Here is a 21,568-nt window from a genome sequence, read left to right on the forward strand (position 1 = left end):
TCCTCGCATTAAGACTCAAAGCCTTCAGGCTTGTTTTTTTAACACTCTTAGACCTATTAGAATTATTATTTACTGTGGCCACGTTTGATTTAAACTGTTGATTTCTCTGACTGCCACTTTTGTTTTTCTCCTTCCTATCTTTTGCTTTTATCCTTGTTTCCCTTTCCTCTGTCTCCCCGCTCAGGTTCCCAACCCCCTTCCATTTCAGTTTAAACCCTCCCCCAGAGCACTAGCAAACACTCCCCCTAGGACATCGGTTCCAGCCCTGCCCAGGTGCAAACCGTCCAGTTTGAACTGGTCCCACCTCCCCCAGAACCAGTTCCAATGTCCCAGGAACTTGAATCCCTCCCCGTTGCACCATTCCTCTAGCCACGTATTCATCTGAAATATCCTTCTATTTCTACTCTAACTAGCACTTGGCACTGGTAGCAATCCTGAGATTACTACCTTTGAGGTCCTATTTTTTAATTTACCTCCTAACTCCCTATATTCAGCTGTTAGGACCTCATCCCATTTTTTACCTATATCGTTGGTACCTATATGCACCACGACAACTGGCTGTTCACCCTCCCCTTCCAAGATGTTCTGCACCCGCTCTGAGACATCCTTGACCCTTGCACCAGGGAGGCAACACACCATCCTGGAGTCTCGTTTGCGGCCGCAGAAACGCCTATCTAATCCCCTTACAATAGAATCCCCTATTACTATAGCTCTACCCCTCTTTTTCCTCCCGTCCTGTGCAGCAGAGCCACCCCTGGTGCCAGGAAGTTGGCTGCTGCTGCTTTCCTCTGATAAGCCATCCCCCCCAACAGCACTCAAAGTGGTGTATCTGTTTGAGAGGGGGATGTCCACAGGGAACCCCTGCACTACCTGCCTGCGCCTAGTACTCTGCCTGTTGGTCACCCATTCCCTTTCTGTCTGTCCAACCTCTACCTGCGGTGTGTCCAACTCCATAAACGTGCTATTCACGACGTCCCGAGCATCGTGAGTGCTCCAGTATGCATCCAATCACAGCTCCAGTGCCGCAATGCGGTCTGTCAGTAGCTGCAGCTGGATGCACTTGCTGCACACGTAGTTGTCAGGGACACAGGAAGTGTCCCTGAGTTCCCACATAATCGCAGGAGGAGCATACCACATGGCCGGGCTGTCCTGCCATGAGTTACCCTTTAATTAATTGAAATTAAATTAAATCAATCAATCCCACTAATTACACTACAGTTAAATGGTTTACCAACAGTCCCCACTACACCAGAGAGACCTTAGTAACTATAAACCACAGAGTTTAGTTTAAAAGAGAGAAATACTCACCAACCAATCACTTACCTGCTTTCTGGTGATGTCACATTTCAGTTACTTTTTACTTCTCTCCCTCCCTCTGAGCTCGGAGACTGGAGACTGGAACGCCTCACCTGAACTCTGGCACCCTTTTTTAAACCGCCTGGTGTCTTGGAGCCTTTTATACAGCCGCCGCCGCTCTGCTCCACGATTCCCGCCGACTCTCGCTCCGCACTGAGGCCTACCTAGTCTCTTGGAGCCTTTTATACAGCCGCCGCCGCTCTGCTCCGCGATTCCCACCGACTCTCGCTCCGCACAGAGGCCTACATAGTCTCTTGGAGCCTTTTATACAGCCGCTGCCGCTCTGCTCCGCGATTCCCGCCGACTCTCGCTCCGCACTGAGGCCTACCTGGTCTCTTGGAGCCTTTTATACAGCCGCCACCGCTCTGCTCCGCGATTCCTGCCGACTCTCGCTCCGCACTGAAGCCTACCTGGTCTCTTGGAGCCTTTTATACAGCCGTCGCCGCTCTGCTCCGCGATTCCTGCCAACTCTCGCTCTGCACTGAGGCCTACCTGGTCTCTTGGAGCCTTTTATACAGCCGCCGCCGCTCTGCTCCGCGATTCCCGCCGACTCTCGCTCAGCACTGAGGCCTACCTGGTCTCTTGGAGCCTTTTATACAGCCGCCGCCGCTCTGCTCCGCGATTCCCGCCGACTCTCGCTCCGCACTGAGGCCTACCTGGTCTCTTGGAGCCTTTTACACAGCCGCCGCCGCTGTGCTCGACGATTCCCGCGGACTCTCGCTCCACATCATCCAAAAACACATCAGGTTCCACATGTACGCTGACGACACCCAGCTCTACCTCACCACCACCTCTCTTGATCCCTTCACTGTCTCTAAATTGTCAGACTGCTTTTCCGACATCCAGTACTGGATAAGCAGAAATTTCCTCCAAATAAATATTGGGAAGAACGAAGCCATTGTCTTCGGTCCCCGCCACAAACTCAGTTCCCTAGCCACTGACTCCATCCCTCTCCCTGGCCACTGTTTGAGGCGGAACCAGACCGCTCGCAACCTTGGTGTCGTATTTGACCCCGAGATGAGCTTCCAACCACATATCCGTGCCATCACCAAGACCGCCTACTTCCACCACCGTAAAATCGCGCAACACTGACCCTGCCTCAGCTCATCTGCTGCTGAAACCCTCATCCATGCCCTTGTTACTTCTAGAGTTGACTATTCCAAAGCTTTCCTGGCCGGCCTCCCATCTTCCACCCTCCAAAAACTTGAGCTCATCCAAAACTCTGCTGCCCTTCTCCTAACTCGCACCAAGTCCCGTTCACCCATCATCCCTGTGCTCACTGACCTATATTGGCTCCCAGTCCAACAACACCTCAATTTTAAAATTCTCATCCTTGTTTTCAAATCCATCCATGGCCTCGCCCCCTCCCTATCTATGTAACCTCCTTCAGCCCTACAACCCTCCGAAGATCTCTGTGCTCCTCCAATTCTGGCCTCTTGCCCATCCCCTATTTTAATCATTCCATCATTGGCGGCCGTGCTTTCAGCTGCCTAGGCCCTAAGCTCTGGAATTCCCTCCCTTAACCTCTCCACCTCTCTGTCTCTCGCTACTCCTTTAAGACGCTCTTTAAAACATACATCTTTGATCTGTACTTATGTGGCTCGGTGTCAAATTTTGTTTGATAACGCTCCTGTGAAGTGCCTAGGGACGTTTTACTGCGTTAAGGTGCTATATAAATGCAAGTTGTTGTTATTGTTGTTGTTCACACTGTCCCCGCAATACAGGATCGATATAGCACTGAGCTATAATTTTGATTGTTTAACTTCTTAAGTAGTATTGTATCAAAGGCTTTGCTGCAGTCCAGGTAAACAATGTCCATAAAGTTCCCTTTATCCACAAGCTCTATTACCTCCCCAGAAAATTCTAACAGGTTTGTCAAGCATGAACTCTCCTCCCTCTCCCAAAAGTCATGTTGCTTAGGTGTTTCATGATACCCTCCAAGGATAGCTTTATTCATCACAGATGCCAGGCTTGTAACTTCCAGGACAGTCCTTTTTTTCAAAAAAGATAACTCTTATGTTCCCTTCTCCCCAGTCCTTTGATACAACTCCCATTTCTAATGGTTCCCTGAAAATCCCCAAGTACCCTTTTACACAGGCCATCCAGCGCTGGCGTTTTATCCTGTCAGTTGTTTCAAAGTTTCCATCACTTCTTTATCTGTCATTACAATTATCTTTAAAATTTAGTCCTCATTTCCCAGATAGTCAACCCTCACTTCTAGAAGTCAGCAGTTTCTTCTGTGTACACAGTTGCAAAGAAATTGTTTGGGATATCTGCCTTTTCCTGCTTGCTGATACCACATCCCCATCTGCGCCTTTCAAAGGCCCTACTACTTCCTTAACTTTAGATTTACTCTGGGAGTACTTACAGCAGCCTTTATATTGTTCTTTATGTTGCCTGTAATCCTAGTCTCGTTGTCTGTTTTTGCCTGCCTACCAAGATTTTAACCCTATCTTATACTCCTGTCCGTCTACCACTGAAGATATATATTTTTGATATATACATTTTTGCCCGTATTCCTTACATCATCTCCTTTGTTGCCCACTTAGGTTTCCTTTTATTCCTACTGTGTTTCTTAGCTAGTGATATAAATTGACTTTGCAAAATAGAAAGAAATGACTTGTTTCATATATCACCTTTCACATCCACAGGAAATCCCAAAGTGCTTCATAACCAATGTAGTTTTTGTTATGTTCATAAATAACTAGACATTTTCATTATGAACAGCTAGCTTGAGCTAGTCACTTTATTCAGCCATGTGGACTTGTACAGTATCCATCTTGACTACTGCCTTGTGGGTAGCCTAGTGCATCGTGGGTAGTCCCTTACTTAAACATACAGCTCCACCTTGTGTACCATTCTAGAATGCCATGTTACTGATCATTACATCCCCCTTTGAGGTTAAACAAAATCAATATCAATCAATATCAAACAATCATAACGACATAAACATCTTCACAACAGTCAACACATTTTCAATATAGTTTTTTTGTACTCAAAGATTAAGTCTGTCAGGCTTTTTTACTTCACGTGTGGATCTTCTCAGCACAGGTAAGTCTGATGTGTTTTCATGAGAGCCTGTATGTGTGTTTGTGTTAGATTGTTCTGGTGGTGAGTGACAAGATTCAGTTGCGGCATTGTCATCGATTTGCTCTTGGATAGTTTCTTGTGTTTTCAGGAGGGAACAGCGGTTCCTCCTGAGAATCTGTCCTTCCTCAGTTCTAAAAGTGTATGACCTTGGTCCTACTTCCTCAAGAACTGTAGCTTTCCTGTTCCATGCATCTGGATCCTCAATCCTGACAACATCATCCCTTGTCAATGGTTTCAGAGTTTTGGATGACTTGTCATAGTATGATTTCTGTTTCAGCTTCACCAGTTGAAGTCTCTGTCTCAGTTCTTTACTCTGCTTTTCTTTTGCACAGCAGGGTAGCGTGGTGCGCAACTTGCGACCCATTAGGAGTTCAGCAGGTGAGGAACCAGAGTCTAAAGGGGAGGCTCGGTAGCTCAGCAGGGCGAGATAAGGATCAGACTTGCTTTCTGTTGCTTTCCTCAGTAGCTGTTTGAGAACTTGAACACCTTTCTCTGCCTTACCATTCGACTGAGCATACAGAGGACTGGATGTGATGTGCTGAAAGTCATAATGTGCTGCAAACTGTTGCCACTCCTTACAGTTGAAGCACAGACCATTGTCGCTAACGGCAATCCTGGGAATTCCATGTCTGGCGAAGATGGATTTAACATGCATTATGACACTGCTTGCTGATGCGCTTGAGAGCAGCGCCATCTCAGGATAGTTAGAATAGTAGTCAATCACTATTAGATAGCCTTTACCATTCAAATGAAAGAGGTCCATACCAACCTTTTGCCATGGTGCTGTTGGTATGTCAGTTACTATCATTGGTTCCTTTGCTTGTTTGTTTTGGTGTTTCTGACATGTCTCACATATGCCTATCATGTTCTCAATGTCCTTATTTATGCCAGGCCAATAAACAGTGTCTCTTGCTCTCCTTTTGCATTTTTCAATTCCGAGGTGTCCCTCATGAATCCTTTTGAGCATGTCTTGACGTAGAGCCTGTGGAATGACTATTCTGTTCTGTTTTAGTAATAGTCCACTTGCGACACTCAACTCTGACCTTATGTGATAGTACTTTGGACAGGAACCTTTTGGCCAACCATGATGAATGTTCTCTATTACTGTTTGTAACACTTTGGCCTAGAAATTCACTGGCCTTAGCGCCACTTTTGAGGCGCTAGAGGGCCTAGCGGCGAAGTTATGGCCAGTTTTGAAATTGACAGGGGCCCTAAATCGGCGTTAGGCCGGTAGCGCTGCGCCGGCACCGATGACGTCATCGGTGTGCGCAGCGTCCCGGTTGCCATGGTAACCCGCCCGAACTCGGAAATTGAGTTGCGGCCGCCTCGCCCGTGGCAGCCGCAAGCAACGTTCTGGCAGAGGTGCCTTACAGAACGTTGCGCCGGCGCATTAAAGGCCCCGCGGCGGCCGGCCGCTTTCCCGCCGCCCGCCTGGCCGCAGCTCCCTCCCCGGACTTCCCCCCCCCCCCGGAACAGAAGCAAGCCCGGCACTTGTCCGAGGTGCCGGGCTCATTTTTAAAAAGATTATCGCGGGCCGCGGCCGGGTGCAGGCAGCTCCTCCTTAAGGGAAGGAGGAGGCCTGCACTTCCCGAACCTGCCGCACCGCAGCGGGCGCCGCAGCGCCGGAATAGCGCCGAAATTCAGCGCATAGCGCCAGTTTTCAGGCGCTAACAGCTTTCAGCAGCGCCGGCAGCCGTTTGGGCGCAGAAGTAGTGAATTTTTGGCCCGCCCAGCGCGACTTAGCTCCGGCACTAACTTCCGGCGCTAAAGCCGTCGCTGCGCCAAAACCCAATTTCTAGGCCTTTATCTTTTACTGTTTCTTCTGCTATTTGCTTTGATTTTGTGTCTGACACGGGCAGCGCAGCAGTGACCATACTCACATGAACATCCACGTCTTCCTCAGTAGAGCTCACATGACTCATTGTGGGTGCTCGGGATAGTGCATCTGCTAACACTATGTGTTTGCCTGGTGTGTAGATCAGTTCAAAGTCATATCTTTGCAGCTTCATCATGAGTCGTTGAATCCTTGGAGACATCTCATTCAGGTTCTTTTTTATGATGGCAACCAGTGGGCTGTGGTCTGTCTCAACTGTGAAGGTGGGAAGTCCATATATGTAGCCATGGAACTTTTCTAGTCCAACTACCAAGCCTAGACATTCCTTTTCAATCTGGGCGTATCGACACTCAGAATCAGTCATAGACCTGGAGGCATAGGCAACAGGCTTCCAATCTTCACCCTCTGCTTGTAGCAAGACCGCGCCTAGGCCATCTTTTGATGCATCCGTTGACACTTTGATTCTCTTTGTTGGGTCAAAGAAGGTGAGTACAGGTGTGGTTGTCAGCACTGTTTTAAGGTTCATCCACTCTTGTTCATGTCTTTCTGTCCATGCAAACTCATTTGTTTTATGTAGCAGGTCTCGCAGACAGGCTGTCTTTGCTGACAAGTTAGGAATGAACTTTCCAATGAAGTTTATCATCCCCATGATGCGTAGCACTCCTTTTTTGTCAATGGGTCGGGGCATGTTGAGTATGGCGTTTACTTTTTCCATATCTGACTCTATTCCTTTACCAGATAGATTATCTCCTAGGAAAGTGACTTCCTGGACGCCAAACTGACACTTGGCTTTGTTGAGCTTCAGTCCATTCCGGCGTATGCTCTGTAGCACTTTAGTCAGTCTCTCATTGTGTTCTTTCAGTGTGGAGCCCCAGATGATGATGTCATCAACATAGACCCGAACTCCTTCCAGACCTTCAATTATGAGTTCCATCACTCTATGAAAGATTTCAGATGCAGATATTATCCCGAAAGGCATTCTGAGGAAACAATACCTGCCAAATGGTGTGTTGAAGGTACAATATTTGGTGCTCTCTTCATCCAGTTTTAGTTGCCAAAATCCTTGTGAGGCATCGAGCTTTGTGAAGTATCTGGCACCTGACATTTCACTGGTGATTTCTTCTCGCTTGGGAATCTGGTAGTGTTCACGTTTTATGTTTGCATTTAAGTCCTTTGGAATTGTGGTGTATGTGCCTTTAAGAGCCCCCTGTGTACTGTAATGCTGGTAATGGCCACTCGGGCTATATAAGCCTGTATAGTGTCTTGTATCTGTTAGTTCACCTCCAGACTTTGTTCAGTAAACACCTGTGAAACGAACTCCTGCATTCCGTGTCTCCATTAACACACGGATACAACAGTGGCGACAAGGATGGGATGCCTAAGACTGGCAATATTACTGCTTTCGATAGCGATATAGAGGATTGGACCACATATGTGGAAAGAGTGGAGGTATATTGCACAGCAAATGAAATAGAGGATGATAAAAAGGCATCAGTACTTCTAAATCTAATGGGCGCAAGGACATACGGGCTGTTACGAAACTTAATCACTCCAGCCAAACCGAAGGACAAGAATTTTAAGGAGATTGTTGATACCCTACAGGAGCACTTAAACCCAACACCGCTGCTGATAGCGGAACGATTCAAATTCTTCAGGAGGAATCAGCACAAGAATGAAAGTAATGCTGATTACCTCACCGAATTAAGGAAGCTGTCAAAGCACTGCCAATTCGGGGCAGGACTGGCAGATTCTCTTCGAGACAAATTCGTCTGCAGTCTCCTAAGTGAAGGAACACAGAAAAGGCTACTTTCTGAGAAAGATTTGACACTGGACAAGGCTTTCAGTGTGGCTGTATCATACGAAGCAGCCGCAAGAGGAGCTGCAGAGATACAGCAAAAGCCACAGGACTTCGGCACCCATGAAATGACACAGGGTTTCGAGAGATGTTATCGCTGCGGGAATGATCCACCCATGACCAGAGGGACTGCTGGTTCAAGGACAAAGCATGCAGGCAATGCGGAAAGATTGGACACATTGCACGTGTATGCCGATCTGGAAACAAAAAATCCACGGACAGGAAAAAAATCAATAAGGAAAAGTACAGAAAGGTACAAATGATGACGGACAGTAGCTCCAAAGACCAGAAGAGCGATAGCGACTCCGGAAACAAGAGACTAAGCTGTCTCAAATTACATAATGTAATTGCCAAAGAAGATTACCAGACCATTTGGGTTACCCTCATGATAGCGGGGTCCCCAGTTAAAATGGAGTTAGATACAGGATCAGCTCTGACCGTCATAAGTCGACGGGATTACGAGCGGCTATTTCCGCATATACCTTTGAAAGACACATCCATTATCTTGAAAACATATACGGGGCAGAAAGCATACCCCAAAGGGAAAATAAGGGTGCCTGTTGTATACAACGGCAAGGAAATACAGAAGTTGTATTTATACGTTCTGCAAGATGGTGGTCCACCACTGTTGGGACGTGAATGGATCAGGAAGATACGTTTAGACTGGCACTCCATTCAGGCACTGATGGTGACCAGTAAGAAAAAGAATGATGATGATGTCATACCTGAACGATTAAAAGACATCTTGGCCAACGCCAAGGAAGTGTTTCAACAGGAACTAGGAACCTTGAAAGGCGTTACCGCCTCAATAAAAGTGGAAGATGCGGCAATTCCCAAGTTTTTTAAGGCAAGGCCGGTGCCATACGCAATTCGTCCAGCAGTCGAGGCAGAGCTGGAGAATTTGGAAAAGGCAGGCGTATTATCCAAGATAGATTGGAGCGAGTGGGCAACACCCATCGTCCCAGTCATGAAGAAAACGTTGAATAATGATAAATCTGAAGAACAGAGAAAAATTCGCATCTGTGGGGACTTCAAGGTGACTGTAAACCCGGTCCTTCACGAGGATAGAAGATATTTTCGCCTCACTATCCGGAGGGAAACGTTTCACCAAAATTGACTTGGCACAGGCATATCTACAGATGGAGGTTGAAGAGGCCTCTAAAAAGTATCTCACGATAAATACACACAAAGGCCTGTACCAGTACAATCAACTGGTTTTCGGAGTAGCATCAGCTCCAGCTATCTGGCAAAGAGCTATGGAGCAAGTCCTCCAAGGGATCCCGGGGACTCAATGCTACCTAGACGACATCCTTGTAACAGGAGAAAACGACAACGAGCACTTTGCCAATTTGGAGCAGGTGCTCACTAGGCTGAGAGAACGGGGCCTACGAGCAAATCGCCCCAAGTGCGAATTTTTCCAGAAACAAATATCATATTGTGGCCACATAATTAACGAGGAAGGGTTGCATAAGTCACCTGAAAAAATTGAAGCGGTCATAAAAGCCCCAGCACCTGAAAATGTCTCACAATTAAGGTCGTTCCTGGGATTGATAAATGACTATCATAAATTTTTACCGAACTTGTCAACTCTTCTGCACCCTCTTAACGAACTGCTACAAACGGGAGTAATTTGGAAATGGAGCGAAGACTGTAAACGTGCCTTCCATAAATGCAAAGTCTTGATCACGTCCAAGGAAGTTTTGGCTCATTACAGCCCATCACTGCCAATCAGACTGGCGTGCGATGCATCCCCTTACGGCGTAGGAGTGGTATTATCGCATAGATTCCCTGATGGCTCGGAGCGGCCGATAGCTTTTGCGTCACGCTCATTGAACTCAGCTGAGCGTAACTATGCCCAGATCGACAGGGAAGCACTCAGCCTGGTATGGGGAGTGAAGAAATTCAACCATTACCTACACGGACAAAAATTTACCTTGTTGACTGACCATCAACCCCTCGTCTCCATATTCAACCCGAAAAAGGGTGTTCCCATTATGACAGCGCAAAGGCTACAGAGGTGGTCCCTTTTTAGGGGCACACCAATATGACATAGAATACGAATACAAAGGATCAAAACAGCATGGGAATGCTGACGGTTTATCGCGCCTACCGTTGCCAACGGTAGAAGAGGCACCTACAGTGGACCCAGTGGAGATGTTCCACTCAACCATAGTGGAATGTCTACCAGTAACAAATTCTGCCATTGAAAAGGAAACGAGAAATGACCCGACTCTCTCACGAGTCTACGATTTAACGGTGAAGGGATGGCCAGCACATGGCGAACCACTGTTGCCGGCATTCTCGCAAAGAAGAGAACAGCTGTCAGTGTGCCGAGGAACCTTGATGTGTGGATCCAGAGTGGTGATTCCACCCAAACTCCAGGATAAAGTGCTAAAGGAGCTTCACGAGGGGCATCTGGGTGGAGTGAAAATGAAGAACCTAGCCAGAGCGTTTGTGTGGTGGCCAGGTATCGATGGAGACATCGAAGAAATGACCAAGAGCTGCCTAGGATGCCAGAAGGTCCAAAACGCCCCACCACAAGCCCCTCTACATCCATGGGAGTGGCCCTCATCTCCATGGCAAAGGGTACACATCGACTTTGCTGGTCCATTTATGGACTCAATGTTCTTAATCGCGGTTGATGCACACTCCAAGTGGCCGGAGGTAATAAAGATGTCCTCCACCACCACGGAAAGAACCATCACAGTATTAAGGACCATATTTGCCAGGAGTGGGCTGCCTGAACAGATCTGTTCTGATAATGGACCGCAATTTGTGTCCGAAGAATTCAGGAAGTTCTTAAAAAACAATGGGGTTAAGCACTACACATCCGCCCCATACCATCCCGCCACCAATGGATTGGCTGAAAGGTTTGTCCAGACCTTCAAGAAGGCCATAAAGGCCATGGGTAATGAAGACATAAATCTACAGCATAAGGTAGATAACTTCTTGTTTGCATACAGGAATGCAACACGTGGTTACAAACCAAACTCCCGCCATGATGTTCTTCAATAGAAGCCTAAGATGCCGGCTGGATTTGATCAAGCCAAACATCAGAAGGGACGTGGAGAACCGGCAATTTCAAGGCATGAATGAAAGGCCAACTAGAACCTTCCAGATAGGTCAACAAGTTTTGGCCCGGGACTACCGTACCGAGAAATGGCAGCCTGGAACTATTTGCACACGACTAGGACCGCTGATGTATACCGTGGACATTGGAGAAAGCATAATAAGGCGCCATGCTGACCAGATCATAGAGTCATCCGAAAAAGGACAACCTACACCACAACTCTATACGCCTAATGAAGCAGAGATACCCATAGTATCTACCTCCGATCCGGTGATACTGGAACCAGATGAACCCGACACTGGCATTCAAGCCGAATCGACCTTGCCAAAAGAACCTACTACACCACCAAAAACTACTACACCACCGAGGCGTTATCCGGACCGAGTCAGGCAGCCTCCAGAGAGACTGACTTATAATTGATTAACTGCAGCAAATGTGTAGATTATTGTTCTTGTAACATGTTAATTAATGATTACTTAAAATGTTATGTGCTGGTTGTCTAAAAGGGGAGGAATTGTGGTGTATGTGCCTTTAAGAGCCCCCTGTGTACTGTAATGCCGGTAATGGCCACTCGGGCTATATAAGCCTGTATAGTGTCTTGTATCTGTTAGTTCACCTCCAGACTTTGTTCAGTAAACACCTGTGAAACCAACTCCTGCATGCCGTGTCTCCATTAACACACGGATACAACAGGATCCATGCATATTCTTAGATCATTGTTCTTTTTCTTTACACATACCATGGAGTTAACCCAGTCTGTTGGTCTTCGACTTTCCTGATGACTCCTAGTGTGGTCATTCTGTCCAGTTTTTTCTTGAGCCGGTCACGCAGGGGTACTGGAACTCTCCGTGGAGCATGTACCACTGGCTGAGCATCCTCCTTTAGCTGGATCTTGTAAGTGAATGGTAGAACTCCAAATCCTTTGAACACATCCTGGAAATTACTCACTACAGAATCCACCGAGTCATCTGGTCTGCTTATGGCACAGTTTATACGGTAGACTCTCTTGACCAGTTCTAAGTCCTCACAAGCTTTGTCACCTAGTAGTGAATCAAGTCCTTCAGCCACAACAGAAAACATGAGATGATGCACTTTGTCTTTGACTCACTTTAAGTCTGCATACACCTAAGCTATCTATTTTCTGTCCATTATAGTTCTTCAGTAGTACTGACTTTTTCTGTATTTTGGGCTTTTCTTTCATATTTTTAATGTCACTCATACTGATTAAGTTTGCTTTTGCCCCAGTGTCTAGCAACTAATGCTCCATTTACCTGCAGTGACATTATCCATTTGTCCTCTTTTACTGCATTAACTTTATGTTCAGCATTGTCCATTCCTGAGGGCTGCACATTTTCTGTATCCTTTTCTATATTGTCACATGACACCATTCCTACAAAAAATGTCTCACTTAAATCAGTGTCCTGAATCACATTGACTTGTTGCCCTTTCTTTGTTTTTACTTTTGAAAAGCATTGTTTGGCAAAGTGATTCTTTCCATTACATTTTGTGCACATTTTCCCAAACGCTGGGCATTGTCGTGACTGGTGTTTGTAACCACAGCGTTTACAATTAAAAATTCCATCCTCCGATTGCTTTTCATTTCTGTTCTGCCCATGTTTCTTCCCTTTGTAGGACACAGCACCGATAGCAGCACTATCACTTACTACAATCGCATTATTATTAATTTCACTGAAAGTCTTCGCGTGCTTTTGAGCTAGCTCACTGGCGTGGCATATTTTCACAGCATTCTCCAATGTTAGTTCGGTTTCTCTCAACAAATGTTCCCTGACCTTTTTAGCATGAATACCAAACACAATCTGGTCACGAATCATGTCTGTGCTTTCAGTTTCAGATCGGTCACAAAGTTATCAAAAATCTCATTTTGCTGCTGTGTCCGTGAACGGAACACGTACCTCTCATAGGTCTCGTTCATTTTGGGAGAACAATGTGTATCAAACTTCTTTAGCACATCGTCCATTTTTTCTCTGTCCTCCTCTTGATCAAAGACAAACATATTAAATACCTCTATCGCCTGTGGGCCTGCAACCGTAAGCAGCAACGCTACTTTCCTTGCGTCTGGCTTCGTACCGAACCCGATGGCGGCAATGTAGAGTTCGAATTGTTGTTTGAAAGTCCGCCAATTGCAGTCGACATTCCCCGTGAGTTTCAAACCCTCTGGTGGCTTAAAATTCTCCATGTCGCATTTCACAATATTCAGCAGATTTTACCACTCCTGGTACCATGTTATGTTCATAAATAACTAGACATTTTCATTATGAACAGCTAGCTTGAGCTAGTCACTTTATTCAGCCATGTGGACTTGTACAGCATCCACCTTGACTACTGCCTTGTGGGTAGCCTAGTGCATCGTGGGTAGTCCCTTACTTAAACATACAGCTCCACCTAGTGTACCATTCTAGAATGACATGTTACTGATCATTACAGTTTTCATTCTCAGGATATGGGCATCGCAGGCATTTATTGCCCATCCCTAGTTGGTCTTATACAGACTCAGAGAACAATTAAGAGTCTTTGGTATAGAACTGGAGTTACATTTAGGTCAGACCGGGTAAGGGAGGCAGGTTTCCTTCCCTAAAGGACATTAGCGAACAAGTTGGGTTTTTGTAACAATCTGACAGCTTCATGGTCATTTAAACTGATAACAACTGAAATCAAATTCTCAAACTGCCATGGCAGGAATTGAACTCAGATTGTCGGGATTATTAGCCCAGACCTCTGGATTACTAGTCCAGTAACATGACCATTTTGTTGGTTTGTAGACAAACACAGCAACCAATTTGATCACAGCAAGGTCCCACAAACAGCAATAAAATAAATGACCAGATAATCTGTTTTTATTGGTGTTTGTTGAGGGGTAAATGTTGATCAGGACACAGGAAGAACTCCCTTGCTCTTCTTCGAAATAGTGCCATAACACTTTCTACGTCCATCTGGTTTAACATCTCATCCAAAAGACAGCACCTTTGACGATGCAGTACTCCCTCAGAACTGCACTGAAGTGTCAGCCTACATTATGTGATCAAATATCTCTAGAATGGGGCTTGAATCCATAACCTTCTGACGCACATCTGAGAGTGCTACCACTGTGCCAAGGCTGACTTTGTAATTGTGCATTTAAAGGTATACTACCTCTCCGTGAAGTTTTGTCCCTCTAACAATTTATTTCAGTCCAGCTCCATGTACTGCTTTGTCATTTCCTCAAATTCCACCTTCCTAAAATGAAGAATCTTTGTTGTATTTTTCTAATCCATGGTGAGTCTAATGCCAAACTCAATTATGTTATGATCACTACTTCCAAGATGTTTCCTAACCTTAACTTGCTCAATTATCTCTAATTTGTTACACATTCTCCCTCATGTGCTCCTTAAATATCTAGGTCAAAATGCAGTCCTAACCATGTAATTCTGTAACTAAACCTTCTGAATCCTATAGCTCACTCTCAGGTATCCATTATTCCAGGCATCTCCAGCCTTTTGGAGCTGGGGATTGTTTACACATATCAAAGCCTGTGAATTGGTTACATATGTTTATGTAAAAATGCGACCCACCTACATACAAATGAAAGGTCCATACATTAAAAAAGTGAGACCCCTCTTGATATGCAAAAAGCTAGATTCCCCGCATGCAAAAAGACCTTCGATACACAAAGAAACTAGATCATGCAAGGCCTCACATACTCCTTTACCCCTCATCCTCCCCTCCTTTTCCCCTGCTTATCCTTACCCCTCCTTTACCTCCCCCAAGCTTGATAGTTCACTTTACTCTTTTTATTCTTTCTCTATTTTATACATTGTATAATCATTATTTAAAACGATAATCACTATTAAGATTTTACCTCTTGTCTGTTTCCTAGGCATAGCATCTGCTGTTCAGCTCTTCCCAGCTCATCTCACCCATACTTCAATCCATCCTTCTGCAGCTCCATCTGTGCGACCTAATGGGGTTAAAAAAGAGGTTGGACCACTCATTCAACGAAATGTCAGCATCAACACGGGCCAATCAGAACACACTATATCAAGTAAGAAAATTTGTCTAATGAGGGAACATTAAAATTATAAAAGCAGATACAAACTATGGACATCAGTTTACCTGAAGCTGTGCCACTGCTACCTTGGTAGCACTGAGTGCAGGTTTTCAATAATGTTAGCAACCCCCCGACTCTATTACTAACTGGTTCCATCTTTTCATTTGTTATTTGGCAACAATTTTACATACACAATGGGGTAGATTTTCAACTTGCCGCCCCGGCGTAAAACTGGCATTGTGAAACGGCTGACGTTATAGAAACTGCCCAATTTTCATTTCCATTGAATTCAATGGAAGTTGAAAATTTACCCCAGTATGTCTTGGTACAGGAGATAGTTTCTGCACACAGTGGCACTTTTAGCAACTTTGTTTTTATATGAATCCGATAAGCTACATACAACAATGGTGGCATGTGGTTACCCGTGTGTAATGCACATGAAACTCTGCCTTGCAGAGTATCATAAAATATTTCTGTCATATGTCTTATTCATATGAAATTCTAAAGCTAGGCAAATGTTCTGTGTGTTTTAATGTATGTCTATTAGCTGCACTCTGAAAGGATCTTCTTTCTCTTGGGGTCTAAAGAGTGAATATACAGTACTGAAAAGGAACAGTTAGTGATATCGGGCCTGATTGCCCAGCTTCCAGATATGGGTCATTAACATATAATTTGCATTAGGGCATCTTCTGGCTGCAAGATGTACATATGCAAATTTGCCGCTGCAAGAAGAGAGACAGTTGTTATCTGTAATAGCAGATTCATCAGGGAAATATCCTGAGAGGAAGATAGTTATAGTGTCAAAATTAACGCATGCGACATGAAAGTTTTCTACATTAAAGGTAATATATAAATGCAAGTTGTTGTTGTTGAAAGGCCTCTTTTAGCCACATAGGTCCTGCAATAGCTACTAATCTTGAGTTCACTTATTTCAACCATCTGTTTTCACATTACAGCTGTGAGACTAAACTCTTTCGAGACAGAAGCCTGCTCCACGTAACTATTTAAAGACTCAGTTGAAAGATTCTAAAAAGACTTTGGAACACCATTTTTCAAGTCAGGATAAAACAGGATGCAAGATTAGCACTAAATTTTGTGTCTGCCTACAGAATCTACCTTGTTGCTGTGAGCACAAATAAAGAGTGTTGGGGAAAAGGTAGATTCTTAATGCCTAGCAGTTGTGTTGGTGTTCGGCTCTTCTAGGGTGGCTGGGGCTAGGGGGTGATTACAAAATCCTACTCTAAGACAGACCTGCACTTCCTATGTTGGTTTAGCCCAACTACTTATTGGTTTATACCGTTTGGATCGGCCGTTGTGTGCCATTCCAGTATTAGTGGTACATACATATTGACAATAAAACTGTTGCCAGTAGATGACCATCTTTAGCCAGAAGTGCTGAGTGGATGATCCATCTCGGCCTCCTCCTCACAGATGTCAGTCTTCAAGCAGATTCGATTCACCCCACACAATATCAAGAAACGGCTGAGCACACTGGATACAGCAAAGGCTATGGGCCCCGACAACATCCTGGTTATAGTGCTGAAGATCTGTGCTCCAGAACTAGCCGCGCCTCTAGCCAACCTGTTAGTACAGCTACAAAGCTGGCACCTACACGACAAAGTTAAAAATTGCCCAGGTATGTCCTGTCCACAAAAAGCAGGGCAAATCCAATCCAGCCAATCCATCAGCCTACTCTCAATCATCAGCAAAGTGATGGAAGGTGCTGTTAATACTGCTATCAAGCGGCACTTACTCACTAATAACCTGCTCACCAATGTTCACTTTGGGTTCCGCCAGGACCACTCGGCTCCAGACCTCATTACAGCCTTGATCCAAACATGGACAAAAGAGCTGAATTCCAGAGGTGAGGTGAGAGTGACTGCCCTTGACACCAAGGCAGCATTTGTCCAATGTGACATCAAGGACCACTAGTAAAACTGAAGTTAAAGGGGATCAGGGGGAAAGCACTTCACTGGCTAGAGTCATACCTAGCACAAAGGAAGATGGTTGTGATTGTTGGAGGCCAATCATCTCAGCCCCAGGACATCGCTGCAGGAGTTCCTCAAGGTAGTGTCCTAGGCCCAACCATCTTCAGCTGCTTTATCAATTACCTTCCCTCCATCATAAGGTCAGAAGTGGGGATGCTCGCTGATGATTGCACAGTGTTCAGTTCCATTCACAATTCCTCAGATCCAGGCTTGGGCTGATAAGTGGCAAGTAACATTTGCGCCATGCAAGTGCCAGGCAATATCTATTTCCAACAAGGGGGAGTCTAACCACCTCCCCTTGACATTCAATGGCATTACCATCGTCGAATCCACCACCATCAACATCCTGGGGGTCAACATTGATCAGAAACCTATCTCGACCAGCCACATAAATATTGTGGCTACAACAGCAGGTCAGAGGCTAGGTATTCTGTGGCGAGTGTCTCATCTCCTGACTCCCCAAAGCCTTTCCACCATCTACAAGGCACAAATCAGGAGTGTGATGGAATACTCTCCACTTTTCTGGATGAGGGCAGCTCCAACAACACTCAAGAAGCTCAACACCATCCAGGACAAAGCAGTCCATTTGATCGGTACCCCATCCCCCACCTTAAACATTCACTCCCTCCACCATCAGAGCAGCGTGGCTGCAGTGTGTACCATTTACAAGATGGAATGCAGCAACTTGGCAAGGCTTCTTCGGCAGCATCTCCCAAACCCGCGACCTCTACCCCTAGAAGGACAAGGGCAGCTAGCGCATGGGAACACCATCACCTGCAAGTTCCCCTCCAAGTTGCACATCATCCTGACTGGAACATACATTGCCGTTCCTTCATTGTCGCTGGGTCAAAATCCTAGAACTCCCTACCTAATAGCACTGTGGGTGTACCTTCACCACATGGACTGTAGCGGTTCAAGAAGGCAGCTCACCACCACTGTCTCAAGGCCAAATCATTCTCATTAATAACAACGGTAGCTATTTCCAATCTGTATCAATGACTTAGATGAGGGGACCGAGTGTAATGTACCCAAATTTGCTGACGATACAAAGCTAGGTGGGAACGTAAGCTGTGAGGACGCAAAGAGGCTGCAAAGGGATATAGACAGGTTAAGTGAGTGGCCAAGATCATGGCAGATGGAATACAACGTGGAGAAATGTGGAGTTATCACTTCAGTAGGAAAAATAGAAAAGCAGAATATTTTTAAATGGTGAGAGACTGGGAAATACTGGTATTCAGAGGGACCTGGGTGTCCTTGTACATGAATCACAGAAAGTTAACATGCAGGTACAGCAAGCAATTAGGAAAGCAAATGGTATGTTAGCCTTTATTAAAAAGGTATTGGAGTATAAGAGTCAAGAAGTCGTACTGTAATTATATAGGGTCTTGGTGAGACCACACCTGGAGTACTGTGTACAGTTTGGTCTCCTTACTTAAGGAAGGATATACTTGCTTTAGAGGGAGTGCAACAATGGTTCACTAGACTGATTCCTGGGATGAGGGGATTGTCCTAGAGTTGAGAAGAATGAGAGGTGATCTCATTGATACATATAAAATTTTTAAGGGGCATGACAGGGTAGATGCTAGATGGATGTTTCCCTTGTCTAGGGAGTCTAGAACTAGGAGTCAGTCTCAGAATAAGGGGTAGGCCATTTAGAACTGAGATGAGCTAAAATTTCTTCACTCAAAGGGTGGTGAATCTTTGGAATTCTCTACCCCAGAGGGCTGTGGATGCTCAGTCGTTGAGTATATTCAAGACAGATCGATAGATTTTTGGATTACTATGGGAATCAAGGGATATGGGGATAGGGCGGGAAAGTGGAGTTGAGGTAGAAGATCTGCCATGATCTTACTGAATGGCCCGAATGGCTTACTCCTGCTCCTATTTCTTATGTTCTTATGTTCAGATGCTTACACTGATTGTCATTAATATACTACAGGTTTGGGACCATTTACCATTGTTTGCCAAAGTGAAGGGAAATGGAGAAATAATTATTTATAAAAAAGCATTTAAAATTTAAAGAAATATGTTTTTGAAATATAATTACTTTTTGATGTCCATTCGCTCACTTGAGTGTCACTATATGGTCGAACTTTGCATCTCTGCAGACTTCAATCCAGCCAGACACCAGAAATGAAGATTATATCTATCCAAAAGCAAATAGTGAGATAAGCATAAACATTCAGAATCCAGTTCCTTGTAGCTGAGAGTTCACAGCACAAAAATGCCACAGTAATTGATAGGAATGTTATTCAGAAATATCAAATAATATGAAAATGTGGAAATTAGAAATCTTAGTGATACAGTAAGGGAATCTTGTATAATATTAATACTGGGGCATAATGTAAGTTGAAGCAACTAACAGCTAGCTTAGATACAATTTCTAAGACAACCGTATCTGCTGTATATGCGCAGCAATTACTTGAACCTTTACATTGCTCGCTGTGAGAACTGAGGTAAAACCATAGTAAATAAAGTGTTCTTGTTTAGAAATACAGCCTTTGATTTCTCTTTCATAATATAAAAAAAACAACATCCACAGATTGCAATGAGTGCACTGACTGCATTGTACATCGTGTTATTATTTCCCAACATTGATTGGCATCTGATTTTGTCCTATTGTAGATCTCCAATTGGCGGAAACTTCGTGCACTCAAATTTTGAAAGAGTGTCAGGAGTGCCTTATTAAATGTATGACAGAGGGACGCCTGAACCACATCCTTGATGTGCTCCGATCCCAACAGCTGTTGACAAAATCCGATTATGAAACCATCACTGCATCAATCACAAGGAGTGGCCGGACAAGGACTCTTTTGGACACTTGCCTCTGCCTTGGGGAAGGAGCAGCCAAGATTGTGGTGAGCCTGTTAGCAGGAGGCAAAAAGGTTAAATTAACAAGAAGTAGAAGCACTCCACAATGCTACGTGACTCAAAGCTAGAATAACCCTACTGCGGTCAGAGACTGGTACCAGTCTGAAGAAATCCTGGAACTGTAGATCTGGTATGAACTGGTCTTGTGTAAATGGATGAGGCCAGTTGAACTGGACAGTATCTTTGAGATCAGTGAAAGTATGATTATGAATCTATCTTGTCTGAACTATCCAGACTGTAAATAACATTGTAAACTACCATCTAGATTAATTGTTATTTATTTGAATATAATATATGGCAAATAAATGCCATAATTCATATATCTACACTCCTGTTCATGTGCTTAAATGTGGGCGCATCTGGACACTCTTCTATTATTAAATATTTTTCTTTGTATTGATAGTTGTCTGTCTTTCATATTTTGACTCCATCAGTAGAAAAGTGGCTACTGCTGAAATTTAGCCAGTAACACAATGGTTAAATACTGCGGAATTTTTCAAAAGTAGAAGCATTGCCCAATGTCTACGGAACATTAGGAAACTCTTATTTCCAAAGTTTTTGCATCAAAACAATTGCACATTTGTTAATTTTATCACTTCTTACCAGGAAGGCTCAATGTCTTAGGGCTCCTATCTCTACAAAATGTTCCCACGCGCCTGTAAACTATTTGCCTGTAGTTCAGGTATCATTGATATCGGCAACTCAACATCAACACAGGCACAAACAGCTGTTGACTGTCACTGGCCATTGGTTCTTGGATAAATGCTAGAGTTTACTGAAGTGAAGGGAGACAAAGAAGCAGTTATTAGCACTCCTCTGTCTCCTGTCACTTTTGGCAATATATGGGGTAAAATGTTAAAGTTCTTTTTTTAACTAATCACTTCTCTCGCTTTCTTCACTTCAGCGTGATTTTGTACATTTTCCCTGTGTACTGTTAAAAAAATAGAAGCAAATTAAAAACAGCATGTGAACTTAACTGTTGCAATATTTTTCTTAATAAGAAACAAATACTGTTTGTTTTATAATAAAAACAGAAAATGCTGGAAATACTCAGGTCAGGCAGCATCTGTGGAGAGAGAAACAGAGTTAATGTTTCAGGTCGATGACCCTTCGTTAGAACTGGAAAAAACTGGAGATGGAACAGGTTTTTAAGCAAGTGTAGGGGCAGGGGGAGGGGAGGAAAGAACAAAAGGGAAGGTCTGTGATAGGATGGAAGGCAGGAGAGATTAAGAGACATTAAGAGATGGTGCAAGGCAAAAGTAGATGGTAATGGGACAAGTTAAGAAACAAAAGATGGCTCTAGATGAAGTGTAAATGGCACTGGCAGAATGAAAGACAGCTGCCATGTGGGAGAGAGAAAAAAAATGGGAAAAAAAGGACAGGGGCAGAGGTTATGGTTTGAAATTGTTGAACTCTATGTTGAGTCTAGAAGGCTGTAAAGTGCCTAATTGAAAGATGA

General features: G+C 44.5%; 1 protein-coding gene across 5 annotated transcripts in view; it reads left to right on the forward strand.

Moving 5' to 3' along the window:
* The window catches only part of LOC147116288 (receptor-interacting serine/threonine-protein kinase 2), an 81,282-nt gene extending 60,777 nt beyond the window's left edge, over window positions 1-20,505 (forward strand). Inside the window, exons 11-12 of one of the 5 annotated variants that reach the window (XM_085991117.1) lie at window positions 15,080-15,244; window positions 19,864-20,505. In XM_085991117.1, the coding sequence (XP_085847243.1) occupies window positions 15,080-15,244; window positions 19,864-20,177 (479 nt within the window). In that variant the 3' untranslated portion in view covers window positions 20,178-20,505. Of the gene's footprint in view, window positions 1-15,079; window positions 15,245-19,863 lie in introns of those variants that run through there. The other 4 variants (XR_015078771.1, XR_015078770.1, XM_085991118.1 and 1 more) reach the window with 4 other exon arrangements.
* The last annotated feature ends 1,063 nt before the right edge of the window (window positions 20,506-21,568 follow it).

This window comes from Somniosus microcephalus, chromosome 6, assembly GCF_052327205.1.
Source record: "Somniosus microcephalus isolate GS21.2 chromosome 6, FLI_Smic_1.0, whole genome shotgun sequence".
Classification (NCBI taxonomy): Eukaryota; Metazoa; Chordata; class Chondrichthyes; order Squaliformes; family Somniosidae; genus Somniosus; species Somniosus microcephalus.